General features: G+C 36.7%; 1 protein-coding gene and 1 long non-coding RNA gene across 2 annotated transcripts in view; one reads left to right on the top strand and one right to left on the bottom strand.

Annotated features, from left to right (window-relative positions):
- Positions 1–15,755, top strand: part of LOC122529236 — a 348,092-nt gene that overhangs the window by 268,688 nt on the left and 63,649 nt on the right. Inside the window, exon 4 of the mRNA XM_043655130.1 lies at positions 11,774–11,917. Within this exon, the coding sequence (XP_043511065.1) occupies positions 11,833–11,917 (85 nt within the window). The 5' untranslated portion in view covers positions 11,774–11,832. The remainder of the gene's footprint in view (positions 1–11,773; positions 11,918–15,755) is intronic.
- Positions 13,884–15,755, bottom strand: part of LOC122529237 — an 87,889-nt gene continuing 86,017 nt past the window's right edge. Inside the window, exon 3 of the long non-coding RNA XR_006306775.1 lies at positions 13,884–14,464. This is a non-coding gene — a long non-coding RNA (uncharacterized LOC122529237). The remainder of the gene's footprint in view (positions 14,465–15,755) is intronic.

Genomic DNA, 15,755 nt, shown 5'->3' with positions numbered 1-15,755 from the left:
TCAGTCTTGAAATTATTTCAGTCAATGACCAATTACTAAATCTTGAAATTATTCAAATTAACGATTAGTCAATCAATCTTGAAATTATTTTGGTCAGTGACCAATTAGTCAATCTTGAAGTTACTCCAGTCAATGACCAATTAGTCAATCTTAAAGTTACTTAAGTCAATGACCAATCAGTCAATCTTGAAATTACTTCAGTCAGTGAATAATTAGTCAATTTTGAAATTATTTCAGTCAACCATTAAATCAATCAATCTTCAAACCACTTCACTCAATCATTCAAAAATCCAATCGGCCTTTGTTCGATAACGAAAACTCCCGCGGCATTTATATCCAGCGCACGATGTGGCTAGACAATTCCCCCCTCCCCCCAAATTTTTCCGCGAATCTCTATCGCGACTGGCCTAGCTCCTCGTGTTCCTAACTCTTCAATCCCTGGCATCGAATCTTCCGTTAGCGTTGGTTTTCTCTTTAGAAAAACAACGGCGAGATGAAACGGCGACGCTGCGGTTATCGATGCGTGTCGCGAAATGTCGCGAAGTACGGGCAAAAGGCAACAAAAAGTGGAGTATGGAAACGAGCGGGAGCAAAAAGCCGCCCGGGGACGATTTGCGATTCTCGACGCGTTCATCGTTCGCGTGACAACTTGTCCCGGGCCGGGAACGAGACGAATTCGATTAAATAATAAAACCTGTCGAGCTTTCTAGCTTCTCGTGTCGCGCTTTTTTCCACTCTCCTCCATCCTCTCCCATCAATTCGTTGCCGTGAAAACTGCCAAGCTTCGATGGACAGGGGGAGGGAGGGAGGGGGGAAAACAATATAACAGAAGGAAATTCGACGATTCTACCTTTTTTTCGCTACGGCGAGAACGAGCCGGAATAGCCGAGAGATTCGCCCCGTGGAAATTCAATTTTTAATCGCGTTCGATCTATTTGTCCAGCATTTTCAATCTCGACACGCGCGCGCGTATGAATTTCGTCGCTTTGCCAGCGACGCTTGCACGAGCGTCGATGATGGAGAGGAAAGTGTCCCGATCGATCGACGATAAAATTATGGACGAAATATTTGAAAATGCGTGAGCACGCTAGCTCGTTTCTCTCTCGCGCGACCTAGGTCAGTTGGAAAGTTTAGTTCAGCGAGAGTTTCGTTCAGTAATGATTTCGAGAGTAACTAATTATGTTCAAATTATAAATATAATGTGAAATATTTGAAAATGTACGATGCACCATCAGCATTATCAGAATATTCTATAAATCAGTGTAAATGATAACAATTAAAATAAATAGATTCGTACTAATTATGCCCGAAACGTTTGAAAATATATGAGCACACTTGCACTTGTTTCTCGCGAAAGTTTAGCGAGAGTTTCATTTCGTTTAACGAGGTATTTTGTTTCCTTTTTAGAAAATAATTCAGTAACAAGCGATCTTTAATATATGTCCGAATGTTCTACATACGAATCAATTTAAATGGTAGTAATTAAAATAGCTGGATATATACAATCAAGTTTCTGTCTGAGCAAAAGTCAATAATAATTAATAATAACAAAAATACTCGTATCTTTCGAGCAATCGTGAAATTCATATTATCCTTTGAGATATTTTTTTTTTTTAAATAACCGAAACATTCGTTATCGATCGTTACAAAAATTTATTCAGGCGAATAATGTCCTGTGCCTTGCAGCTCGTTTGTCCAGGATGCGAGGACGACGAAACGTAAAGGATCTCGACTACTTAGTAACGCGCTTTCCCTCCATTAAACGAAAGCCGCGCTTGGAAACAAGGGTGGATCACCGTTGTCAAATTGCGCTGCTTTATTTAAAGCTCGAATTATCCGAACGAATCGCTCTCCTCGACACGACACGATACGACACGAATCAACGACAGAGCTGTGAGGTTGTCGAACGAGGTCGAATCGATCTGAAAGAAACTCAGCTTCGATATTGAATTAACTTCTTTTGTCTCTCCTTTTTTCTTTTTTTTTTTTTTTTTGTTCTCCCCTTTCGCCTGTCCGTGAATAGCGCACCATCCGCCAGTTTCGAAACTTTTTCAGTCAGTTCGATTCGGCAACTTCGTTCAAACAGTGGAAATTATCGTTAAATTTCTGAACCGTCGATCGGAGGGATCGGCTCTCTGATTTCTGTTAAATTTTTTTCTTCCGTATTAAACGACAGTTTAATTAATAGGTATCTCGAATAATTCAAATAACTTTCGGTAGATGATCCTTTCCTACATCGAACGACGATATGTCGTTCAATCGTTAATTACTTTGAATAATTAACACTTGGAGCGTTTAGTTTGACCTGAAGTTTCGTACAGATAATTGTTGGAAAATTTGTTGAACATCAATATCCTAATGAAAACAATGTAATTAATAGATGTGCAGTTTCTGCAAAATATACACAGTATTGTTGACAGAAGTAAACTACGTGAATTATGATACAACCATAATTAAAATCAAAAGTAGTCATTTCATGATTAATGATTTCGATTGCTTCTCTTATTCATTAATATTAACTATAATCGTTAATCATTAATCGGATTACGTTTTGCCCAACTCTGATTGAAGGGTTAAAGCTCAGTTAATGAAATCTAATTAACCTTTTTAATTAATAGGTATCTCGAATAATTTTCCTTGTTTATTATATCCTTTGATTATTTCTCTCATTCGTTAATCAGAGATTATTGATTATTCGACAAACCAGTCATCGTGATTAATATTCTGATTACGCTATAATTACGTTAACTATAATCGTTAATCATTAAATTACGTTTCGCCCGACTCTGACTGAAGGATTAAACATTCAAAGCTGCTAACCTTCCCCCGATTATTTCCCATTCGTTAATCAGAGATTACTGATTATTCGACAATCAGTCATCGTGATTAATATTCTATAATTACATCAACTATAATCGTTAATCATTAACTAAATTCGCTCAACTCTCGTCCAACTGAACGTCCGAAATTAAACAGTTAAATTTAATTAACCTGAATACGATCAAATAAATATCGCTGAATAACCAATGCGATATTCCGCCGATCTTCAAATCGTAACTAGTGTTCTACGTGCAACACATATACACACGTTATATACCAGCCTTTGAAGCTTGATTATATAACAGAATAATTTCTCCATCAGTCAGCTGGCACCCAAGTTCGCCCAGAGACTTACGATTAACCGAGTAGTATCGAGCCGATGTTGGTAACTCTATCAGGGAAGTTCGCGGCGAATCGTCTTAACTAACGTCTCGACAGGGATGTCAGGCTCGATATAACTCGACGTGTACGTTCGCCGTATAATATGAGAATCATAATGGAAGGAGGGGCGGGGGAGAGAGGGAGTAGACTGGATCGGTTGTGACTCGTGGACGGAATTCATGATTTCAACCGGAAGGTTGAAAGAAGCTTCTTCCGTTGGTCCCCGTAGATACGATCGCGGAATGTGTTGGACAGTTTCCGTGATAAAACACTCGCACGTTCCTCCGAGTTGGAATGGATGCCCGGCACCGCCGTTTAATTTACCAACTTGGCGACGTAAGTTAACCCGACTCCCCGACTTTCCGAGTTCTCTCGCTCTGCTTCTCGCGCGAGAAAACGAGAAAATTATTCCGCGCCTCTACACGCCGTTGGTGATGCTACGAAAGAAAAGTTCACGCTCCGTTGGACGTGTGAATGGACAGGAAAGCGAATATTCAATTATAGAATTTTGATCGTTCATCGAGGCTACTCGTTGTGGTTACGTTGACGAGCGTAACTTAGTCAGAAAGAAGATCCATTTGTTTGAAAGCGTTTGAAACAACTGTTTTGACATCGAAAACATCTGTTTTACGTCGTTTAGTGAGTGGCAAAGTAAGGCCTACGAAATTGAACGAGTAAATTTTATATATTTTCGACTTTTTTTCTTCTAATGAAGAATAATCCTTTCTTCTACTTTTTACATGCTGCGGAACAGTCTATTATTATTCGTGCAAATATTTGACTGCTCAACTATAGTCTACTAATATCCAAATTGTGACGCTTTGGTGGAACAGTCTGTATTATTATTAGTGCAAATATTTGAAGCTTATATATCCAAATTGTGACGATTTGATGGAATTACGAACTAGAAACCTTGCAAAAGTTTGTACTAGCGGAGATTTGAAAAATAATTTTCACTTGTTCTGCAGACTCACAGCTGTAGAACACCATATATGTATATCTAAGATCAATATTTCACTAAATTTCTAATAATCTGTTAATATTTAAATTGCGATGATTTTGGTGAAATTGTGAACTAGAGAACTTGCAAAAATTTGTACTAGCCGAGATTTGAAAAATAATTTTTATTTATTCGTTGAGGATAGCTCATATGCTAGAACATTATGTACAATATGTCTTAGATCATTGTTCGTTGAAATATTTTACTAAAGCTAATATATAACATTCAAATTGTGACAATTTAGAATAATTATGAATCAGAGACTTTGCAAAAAATTACTTTATTAGCAGAGATTTGAAGAATAATTTTTTTTTGTTTGATTTTTGAAGATAGCTCACACGCTAAACGTCTAAAATGATTATTTTCCAAAGTTTTTCTATTTTATTAACACAGTATTAAAATAGTGACGATAACCACGAACCAGTGAGATCTTGCAAAAATTTCTCCCTTATCCTACTAGCGGGGATCTGAAAAATGATTTTATTTGTTTTCTGAGGGTAGCTTTTTATGACAAAAACAAAATTCAAGCTCCAACTAAAATTGTATGTAATCGATTGGACACGGCTGACGTTCCATACAAAATAATCATTGACGTGTACAACGATATACGATATCCTGATTTTGTTTTTCGCAAAAACGACGTTAACAGAACGTACGAACAAAGGTAATAAAACGATATCACATAAACGTATGGGCCATAAAATGCTCGTAAATGCTTTTCCCAAAAAGTTATGACAAAATGCGAACGCACTCGGCAATAGAATCCAATAAAGTAATTACAAGGGAATAGAATTATCAGAATTAAAAGTGCTCTGGATTTTCGTTCGCTGAAGCGCAGAAATAAATTTATCCGCGATATTTATATTCATTTCAAATTTATCTGTGATATTTATATTCCGTTTCAACAGGCATCGAGAAATCGCGTACTATACTATCGCATACTATACACATTTTCACTGCCTTCGCTTTATAGTTATTGTTAGTGAAAAAATACAAGCAACGAAAGGTGAAAGAGCGCAAGAGCATGCAAGAATACATACGAAATGCAAGAAGGCGGAGTTGCTACATTTAAAAGCAAGAACCTTGCAATTTACGAAATTCCCGAGAAACGGGGCAGACGAACAAAAGCATGCGGCGAACACGCCAGCTACAGAACTAGGTACAAAGCGGAACACGGCATCAAACAGAATTCCGCGTTCCAAATATTCCTCCGCACCGCGGAGGCATTAATATGAAAGACATTTCTTAAATATCTGCGCTCGAATGCTTCGCGATGGAACTCCAACGTGAACAGACGAAGGCGAAACCTGGGATTAAGAAAAAAAAAAAAAAAAGAAAAGGAAAGAAAAGTCGCAGGAAAAGATCTTACGAAACATCAAACGATCATTAAGGAAACTTTCAAACTCTCGGGAGACTCTGAACACGGAGAAGTTGAAAAAAAAGAAAGAAAAATTTCTTGAAAACGCGCCTCGAAAGCGAAGAAAGTGGCCAACGTTGAACACTAATTATTAGGTTGAGTGGAAAGTAATTTCTTATTCTTCCGGTAGCATAACTTCTGGCAGTATTAATTTGGCAATACTTGCGTGTGTTTAAAAGGTGATGTATCGTAAAGTAATTGAAAGAAAAGAGTTGCGATATTTGTTTATTCAGTCGAAAATTATTGAAAATCTGAAATTAAAGAGAAAAGTCGACACGTATTGAATTTTTACTACGAAATTCGGACTACGTCGTTTGTTTCGGTCTCCACAGAACTCTCTTGATAGTGTAAAGTTGACTTCAAAAGAGGCCTGTGAAAATCACGTGTCGCGTAGAAGTCACAGAAATTACAGTTCTACGGGATTATGGTTTTACCTTAACACTAAAACTACCAGAGTGGTCAAAATGATCAATTTATAATTTTTGTTGGACATTTTATAGGCGTAAAACAGTGTTTTAAAAATTTTAATAATTCTTTTTAATGTATAAATATAAAAATATATAAACAAAACTATCCATTATACTATAAATTTTTTGGACCTCGATACCTCCGATTTTTATGGCTTCGATCGTCGGTAGTTCTAGCGTTAAAAACGGCAATAGGTGGTCGAGCAACGCGGCACACATTTGTTTTAACAAACTTCATTCAAAGTACGGAAAAAAAAATTGTTCCACTTTTGCATTAAAGTGCGAAATTACTTTTTACTCGGCCCAATAAATCCTCGATGACCACGTAAAACGCGAAATGCGTCTCGTTACTCGAGGTGGTAGCGAGTAACGAAGAAAAGGCGATCGTGAGTGGAAGTAGTCGAAAACGGCGAGGTAGAAAGAGGATTTGCGCGACGCGTAAATCGCGTAATCACGTCGCGAGCGAATCACATCCGACTCGACTCGACGCGGTGGGAAATTTCGTTCGTCTCTGTCGCTCACTCTGTTAGGTAGAACGGCTCGCAATTCCCGTACACATAATTACACGTCTGATTAAACATTACAATTGCAAGTCAGCCGTGAGATTTGTCACGAACGTCTGTGGCGTTGCGGTGTCCCTCGCAGACGTGTCTGTTCCACTCTCTCTCCACGCTGATTGTAACTCGAAATCGCGCTGTAACTCGAAGGCGTGGCAAAATCGAGGAGAGAGAGAGAGAGAGAGAGAGAGAGAGAGACGCGACATATGCACGTTGATTTAATTAATTGACCGATCGGAGAATCGGGGGAATCAGGCTGAAAGTATCCAGTTGATTTTCGAGGCCTCGCGATTCTCGTGTACGTCACGCGGCCAATTAATCGGTATGTATCCATCCAAGGTGCGTTGCTTCATTGAAAACTTTGGCGCTTAAGTGGTACCCGAGAATTTCGGCTAACTTTATCATCAAGCTTGTGCTCCAATGCCGTGGATGATCGAGTTTGACGTTCGCCCGGAACCGTGCATTAACCACTTGCGCTGGCAACTGATTGCGGACCATAACGAGTGACCAAACCGTATACAATAATTCGTCTTCCTTTTGAATTCATCGGTATATCACTGAATAGAAATTACTAGTAAGTAATAAATTTATTACTTTTTTTTTTTGCCTGAGTTATACTTGAATACACTTAAGACTGTGAAAATATTACAATTTTTGGATAAGAGGTTAACCACTTGCGCTGGCAACTGATTGCGGACCATAACGAGTGACCAAACCGTACACAATAATTCGGCCGCTTTCTTTTTGAACTCCGGTCGGTACGATGTCGCTGGATAGAAATTATTTCGAACTAATAAATTTATCATTTGTTCTGCCTATTCTGTTTCACTTAAACATACTTAAAACTGAGGAAATATTACAATTTTGGAACAAAAAATTTTCGACGTGCGTGGTACGTCATTCTAGCGCAAGAGGTTAAATTTATTAACGGCTAGGAAGCAGCGCTTTTTTGTTTCGATTTTCTTTCCGAGCAATCCCACCAGAAATCGTTGAATCTCGCTGACAGATCGGACGACAAGATGTTTCGAGGTGTGTTTGAACGAGTGGAGAGAATCTCGAGAATAAACGAGAATAAGCTGCTTCAAAACAAGTTTCAAACGTGTGCCTCTCCTTTCGTATTTTTGCGTCGCGCGCAAAGTATAATTACTCAACTGGGGCGGTAAGAATCTCGTCCCGACGTTATTAGAAAAGTTGAGGGTTGAAAGTTCTGCAAAGTTTATACGTTTTTTCTGGGCGAGGTTCCGGGTTCCGGCGCTGGGTTTCAAGCTGTTTTAACAAGCTCGAGGACGAAAACGCTGAAAAAAATGGGAGTGGCCAGTTTGTTTTCTCGGCCACGTCAAAACGTGGTGGCTGCTTTCTAATTTAAATCGCGAAGATACCACGTCCAGTTGCTTCTTTATTGGAAAGCAAGTTCTTCCTTTACTTGGGCCACGCTGCCTGCAGTACACGTACTCGAGTTTCGATTCTCGATCGTAAGCGGAAGAAAACAGCTTGGGTCATTTGTCTTCGTTTGGGTTTTTCTTATCCTTGTATATACGTACATATATACATACGTGCCCTAGTGAGTTACCAGGATTAAAAGTCGAAATACTTTCGAAACGATAAATTGTATCAAAAATTGTTTTAGACACAAGTTGGTCTTCTATATACACACATATATAATCTTGGCTAAAATAAAGTAATATATGTACGTAAGACTAAAGTAAAAGTTGAGATACTTTCGAAACGATTGATTAATTGTATCAAAAATTATTTTACATACGAATTCAATGGCTGTTCCTGTATATACATACATACGTATCCTTGCGAGTATGTATGTATGTAAGACTAAAGTAAAGTAAAGTAGTATACGTATGTAGGACTAAAAGTAAAAGTTGAAATACTTTCGAAACGATTAATTGTATCAAAAATTGTTTTAGACACGAGTTGGACGGTTTCGAAAGTGGCATTTAACTAATGTAGTTGATATTTCTTAATGTTGATCCATAGAAGGCATTTGAAGATTAAATTTTTCAAGTTCTCGTACATCTTTCGTACAAATTTGACGCTTCGTTTCCAGTGTTAAACGATTTAAAAGTTGGACGAAGGCTACCGGAGAGACACCGTCTCAAAAATTGGTTTCTCGAACACAACCCAATCAAACAGCTCTCAATTTCGCAATTTCCGCCACGGAAATTTCTCTTCTACTCTCGCTCCACGCTCGCGAGACCAATACTTTTGTGAACCTTTTCCCGCGCTTTTCGACGTCCCACGGGACCAAACATTCCAACTCCGTTGAAAGAACATCGAACTTCGTTCGACGCGAATGAACACCACATTCAGTAACATAAAGTAAGAGACTCGTGCGATCTTTCTACGTTAACTCTTTCATTATGAGCGCCGAGTGTATACGGCATCTGTTGACGTATTTTGAAGCAATCACATATCAACACATTATATACGTAATTATATATTATATATTATATTTATTATAATTATATATTATGTTATATTATAATACATATTATATTGTATATTACATATGTAACTATCTTATTAGGTTTTATATAATATTAATATAAAGTGTATCAATTTATAATATAAAATTACATAAAATGTATATAATATATTTTTACGTAAGTTTTATATAATTTTTTTTTAATATAAAGTGTATTAATTTATAATATAAAATTACATAAAATCTATATAATACATTTTTACATAAGTTTTATATAATTTTAATATAAAGTGTATTAATTTATAATACAAGTTTGTACTATAATTTTTAATATAAATGTGTATTAATTTATAATATAAAATTATATAAAATCTATGTAATATATTTTTACATAAGTTTTATATAATTTTAATATAAAGTGTATTAATTTATAATATAAATTTGTACTATAATTTTTAATATAAATGTGTATTAATTTATAATTATATAAAACCTATATAATATATTTTTACGTAATTTTTATATAATTTTTCACTAACATTTGATTTATCAGTCGCAGCATCAGTGTAAATCTAAATAATTAAATTTATTCAAACTTCATTCAAAGTATAAACATTACGTAATACAGACGTCCACGTGTCCAAAACCATAAGGTCGCTAAGACTTAAACTTTTTTGCCATTTGCCAGAAAAACTATTAGATTGCAACCTATAGTTCCTTGGTTTCGTGAAAAAATTTGACCATGAAATTCAAAAAGTCGAAGTCAATTTTGCGGCAGGTTCTTTGCATGTATCTCCATCAAATCGAACCACGGACAAACTTCTCTTTCCACCTTGTACATACGAGGATCTTTCTCTCGCTGTGATAATTACCTGCGTCACGGGTATCCACAGACAGCGTATTAACCGGCGATTCAAACATTATGCCCGCGTAGTTAGCGTTCGTAGAGTCCCGAGGGGAATCCCAGCGCGGTTGAAATTTTCCCCGGGATACGTACGACTCTGTTGTCGGTGTCACTCTGTTTACCCCGCGTGAATCTCCCATGGATTTCCCGCGTCGAAGCGAGCGCAACATTCGAAATCGCTAACGAGTCGTGGCCGAGTTGAGCGATGGTTCACAACTGGGTAATTTTGATACATGGAGGAAAATGATAGGGCGAGATCGATCTGACTGGGACGTGTATCGCCACTCGTTCGGATTTGCGAGCTAACGCGGCTGGATTTAACCGATGGTTGAAACGTTAACGCGTGGCATACGCATGGATCGCGGATGGTTCTTGAATCCTCGGTGCAGTCAGCGTTAAATGACGTTGGTTTCGAATAGGCTAGAAAAATTCCATGCTAATTTGCGGGAGGCAAATTTTTTTTTAAATGGTTGAACTGATTTGTATAATTTATTTAATAATACTATTTATTTTATAATTATTATATATTATTATTTATTTATAATTAATTATTTATTATTAATTATTTATAATTATTTTATAATTATTTATTTATTTGATTTTATTATTTTCAGAAATTTAATATATATAATGATAATTTTTCAAGAAACGTGGCTTTCGTCTCTATTATAATTTGTAACTGAAATCTGCGTGCATTACGAAGCTCGATTCACGCGTGGAATATCACAATAAAAATATCACAGCGCGGCGAGAATAGTCCGAATTTTGTAAAATTCACTTCTATCGGCAATTCACTTCATCGCGATACATTGGAGAATGCAATGAATTCAACCGAATCTCGAATTGTTCCCATTTTTGTCTTCCAAAATTCATTTCAACGCACGTGCGTTCCTGTGTGGCTCGCGAATTGAAAATAGAACTCGACAAATGAAATCCTCGAAAAAGTGGCAAGAACCATGAAGCAATGGCGAGTAATGTTAAAAATCTTCGTTACTCGCACGTTGGAGAATTTAATACTTATTTCTAACGTAACGTAAATTATTCGGAGTTACACGCTGCATCGATTCCCGTTTGATAAAATGTTGAAAAATCGCCACTTGAGAAAATTTCTTTTAACGAGATACACGCAGCGATCGCGGAATTTCATTACAACGTTCTGCTCCTTTCGCGCAAGGAAACGAACTTCTCGTAATTACGATGAAAAATACAGATTCAGTCTACGGGGATAAAAATATCGATAGCCAGCAATTTATAATTTTAAAGCGCATGAATCTGGATAAAGATTTGAGCGAAAAACAGTATCGCGACTCGTGTGTGTGCACGTGAATTGCCACTTTATCTAGTAAACTGTACCAGACAAAATGCAATTTAGCACTTGAAACCTTATTTTTTGTGTTTCTGTTTGTTTTGTATCAACACTATGTTTTTACACTTTGTCCAGTAAACTGTGTATTTTAACTCCATTGCATGTAGCAGTGAGTCTGTTGGCCAAGCCTTTAAATCCTCTTCATAACAATAATAATAAATTAATAATAAATTGTTTCTTTACTTTATCTAGTAGTAAATTGTACCAGACAAAATGCAATTTAGTATTTCAAACCTTATTTTTTATATTTGATCTTTTATATTAACATTTTCACACTTTGCCCAGTAAATTGTGTGTTTTAAATCCATCCATCCATTATAACAGTATTAACAGATTGACTAATCATAAGTGAAACGTGTTTTAATAGAAATGTGTTTGTCGATTGTTTAGAATGTAACGTGACAATTTGGTTTCTTCTGCGTAGAACAAAGATGAACGAGATGGAGCAGATCCCTGAAGGCTGAGAGCGAGCGGATCCTCGATATGACCGGCTGGAGAATGCGGCCGACTGCATCGGCGCTCGGCGTCATCGCCATTGTTTCCGTCATGATCACTGCCACGCCGTCAGGTGAGCATTCCACCATGCTTTGCAATCCTTTTTTTTTTTTTTTCTTTTATTTCACAATGAAAAAATATGGACACATCGAATGCTCCATTCCGTTATTTAATAAATAATCTCATCTCCAATTCAATTAATTTCACGGCGACGAAACCACATACTTCAACTTTAAGCACTAATAATTTTAATAATATAAAGAATGAACACACCAATGCCTCTATAATTCCATACATTTTTTTCTAAATAACTTACTTAAATAATGTTTATTTCAATTAATTTCATAGCAACGAATCCACGTACTTTAGCCTCAAGCACTAATAATTAATAATAATCGAAGAACGAACACACCAATTGTCACTCTACAATCCTATACTTTTTTCTAAATAATTTACTAAATTTTTCTTTTTACTAAATAATTTTCTAAATAATCAATTAATTCTATTTCAACTAATTCAATTAATTTCACAGCAACGAATCTGCGTGCTTTAACTTCAAGCACTAGTAATTTTACCAACACAAAGAACGATACGAACACATTTTTTTCTTTAACGCATCCGTTATCATTCTATCGATTAGCCCCATACTTTTTTCCAAACAACCTACGAACGGGAGAATTGGGGACATTTCAAAGCGGAACACGAAGAACGAGAAAGAAAACAGCAAGTATGCAATTTGGCCGCGTCTTGCGGCCAAACGCAAAATGTTGAATGGAAATTGACGAGAATAGTATAATTTTATTATCGTGCCGTTTCTATTGGTTTTGCATCGGCGATGTGCAAAGTCCGACGAATTTTCGCGACGAACGCGATTATTTACTCCGGTAGCACGTATCGCCGCGTAAGCGATTCCGTTCGACCGGCCGATAAACGCTTTGACCGTTTACCGTGCTCCATCGATTGGGTTGAAAACACACACACACACGCACACACACACATACATAAAACTAGGAGAGATCACAGTTCGTCGCTTTTTATGATACGGCCTGCCAGCCAGAAATAATCTCTGAAATTCGTTTACGCGCAAACAACCCGTCCGCCGAAGATCAATCGCGTCGATTCAAAAAAGAAACGTCGTTTCGATATATCTCGTGGCCCGAGTTGCAAACACCGTAGTCACGTCTGCGAGAAATTCCTGTTATTCCTTATCAGAAAGCAGCAAGTGTCTTCGTTAAAAGGAATTACCTTGCAGTTATTGAGGATCTGAATTCATTCTTTTCTTTTCTTTTTCTTTTGTTTTTTTCTTTTTTTTTTTTTTTTTTTTTTTGTGAGAGGAAGAAGCAATCCTAGCGCTCGCCATCGAACTTTTTTTCAAGTAAATTGTTCAAGAAACTTGTCTTCCAATTTTTATTGATGTTGCGTCAAGAGTGTGATCAAAGAATTTCATGCAATTCTTTGTATATAGGGAAAATAAGTCAATTAAATATTACTTCATATAATAGCAATTTATACTTGATTTTTTAATTTCTCCTTACAATTAGTCACCTTTCACTTTATTACCAAAATAGAAATCGAAAAAATCTTAAATAACATGTTGTCTAAATACAAGTTGAATTATCTATAAAATATATATAGTAATTTTGGATATTAACCATCTATATTTAATTTTTTTTTATTTCTTCTCAGTCGTTTTACTTTGCTTTCAAAATAATCGAAGATTGTAGATGAAAACTCACTAATATTCGCATACTAGCAATCTCGAATCTAATTTTCTGAGTTTCCCTTAGTCCTTTCACTTTGCTACCAAAATAGTCGAAAATATTTGGACAACATAAAATATAAAATACATTTTATTGCATTTATTGAATTAACTATAAAATATATAAACATATTAGCAATTTTTAATATTAACCATCTACATTTAATTTTTTTTTTATTTCTTCTCAGTCGTTTCACTTTACTTTCAAAATAATCGAAGATTGTAGATGAAAACTCACTAATATTCGTGTCGATCTCGAACCTATGTCTAATATTCTGAGTTTCCCTTAGTCCTTTCACTTTACTACCAAAATAGTCGAATTATTATTTGGACAACATAGAATATAAAATACACGTCTAAATATAAATACACCGATAAACTCACATACTTTCAATATTAACCATCCACATCTAATTTTCTGATCTCTCGTCAGCCCTCTCGCCTTGCTATCAAAATAATCGAATATACATACGTAGACGAAAACTAATAATCACGTACTAGCGTACAAACTTCGAACCATTCCATTTACATCCAACTCTTGGATTTCTCGCGAGTCCTTGCAACTTCGACTTGCTCGCAACTTCGTCTCTGAGAAAACGCTTCTCGATTTCACTGTGTGCTCCTTTTCTCGAAAAGGAAGCCAACTTCCCGATGCTCCACGATCGAGTCCACAATCCATCGAAACGTTCTCCGCTAAACTTCTTCGCGTAACCATCCTCCGCTCCTTCACGATTTCCCCCTCGGCAAGTCGCGATTAGGCGATTATTGCCTCCGCTTCTCGCGTGAGCTCTCTCGCCTCGCAATGCAACATTTCCTCTAGATATCCATCGAGGATCGCGACGAAAAAAGAGCCGGTGCTTTCTGAAAGAAAGAAGAGGAATCGGTCTGGTAACGAGGTGAAAAAGCATCGGCAAAAGTAATCCGTGGGGCGAGCGCCGGCTGCAAATCGCGGCAAATTATGATCGATGTGCAACGTTCTACAATTAAGCGGAGTTACATGACCGATCGCTCGTTCTTCGCCCGGTAATTACGGCAAATTAGCCCAACTTTTTCGCCCGACATTTCGGACGAAAAAACGCTTCTTAACGTTCGTTTTTTCGCGATTCATGGCGCGTTGCCCCATTGTGTTACTACGTGATCTACAAGATCGTTCGAGGAGAAATCACGCGCGTCTAGCGGCGCTTTTACGATTGGTTCCTCGATAGCGAACGACCCGCCAGTCACGTAAATTCACGTGTCTTCACGCGAACGCAAACATCATCCTAAATGAATTGCAAGTTCTCGCTGGACGTTGTACCGCGAGATTTCAATTTTGTCGAAGAATGAAAGATCGGCCCGCCAGGCGAAAATCCAGCGCTTCTTTTTCCAGCTATCTTTTCTTTGATCTTTCGTGAAAAATGTGGACCACGTAAATGTCAACATTTCTTTTAAAACCGTGCCGGCAGTTTCTTCGATCTTGATTCTCTCTCTTATCCACGACGCTACATCGTGTAGGATTTTTCACAATAGTAACCAAGCTTCACTTTCTTTCTTCCTTCGTTCTCTTAGAATTTCTAACACACTCGAACGTGTGCAAGAAACGTTGGAACTAGATCCTTTTGCGGACAAATTCTATCACGAAGAATTATACGTTATTTTTTTTTTTTTTTTTCTTTCTTTTAACAGTGGAACTACTAAAATGGTCAAAACAATGTAGTGAAATACAAAATATGTATATGATAAAATACAAAAACGAATAGTAAAACCGAAATGATCAGAATGACCAATTCATAATTTAAATAGATGTAAAGCAACGCATTTATTAAAAGATCTGAACGATCTTTCATAGAATGTGTAGAATGTGTGTATTACATAGTGCACTGTGTTATAAAGTTTTTCTATCTTTTTTTTTTTCACTTCAATGTCTGATGAAAATTTTACGCTTCGATGGTTTTAGCGTCAAGATAAACGCAAGCCCTGAAATATCTGACAGATCGGCGTAGAAATGCATTAACGCTAAAAACTATAGCATTCGTTATAGAAATTGAAGCGCGAGGTAAAAGAAAACGAACATAAGCTTCTTGTTGAGATATTTTCTTCTTAAATACGCTGTCAATATATAAAATTTCCGAAAATATAAAAAAATTATAAATTGGTCTTGGTTTTGACAATT

This window comes from Frieseomelitta varia, unplaced genomic scaffold, assembly GCF_011392965.1.
Source record: "Frieseomelitta varia isolate USP_RPSP 00005682 unplaced genomic scaffold, Fvar_1.2 scaffold_281, whole genome shotgun sequence".
In the NCBI taxonomy this organism is placed as follows: Eukaryota; Metazoa; Arthropoda; class Insecta; order Hymenoptera; family Apidae; genus Frieseomelitta; species Frieseomelitta varia.
This window is presented reverse-complemented; position numbering and strand designations above follow the sequence as displayed.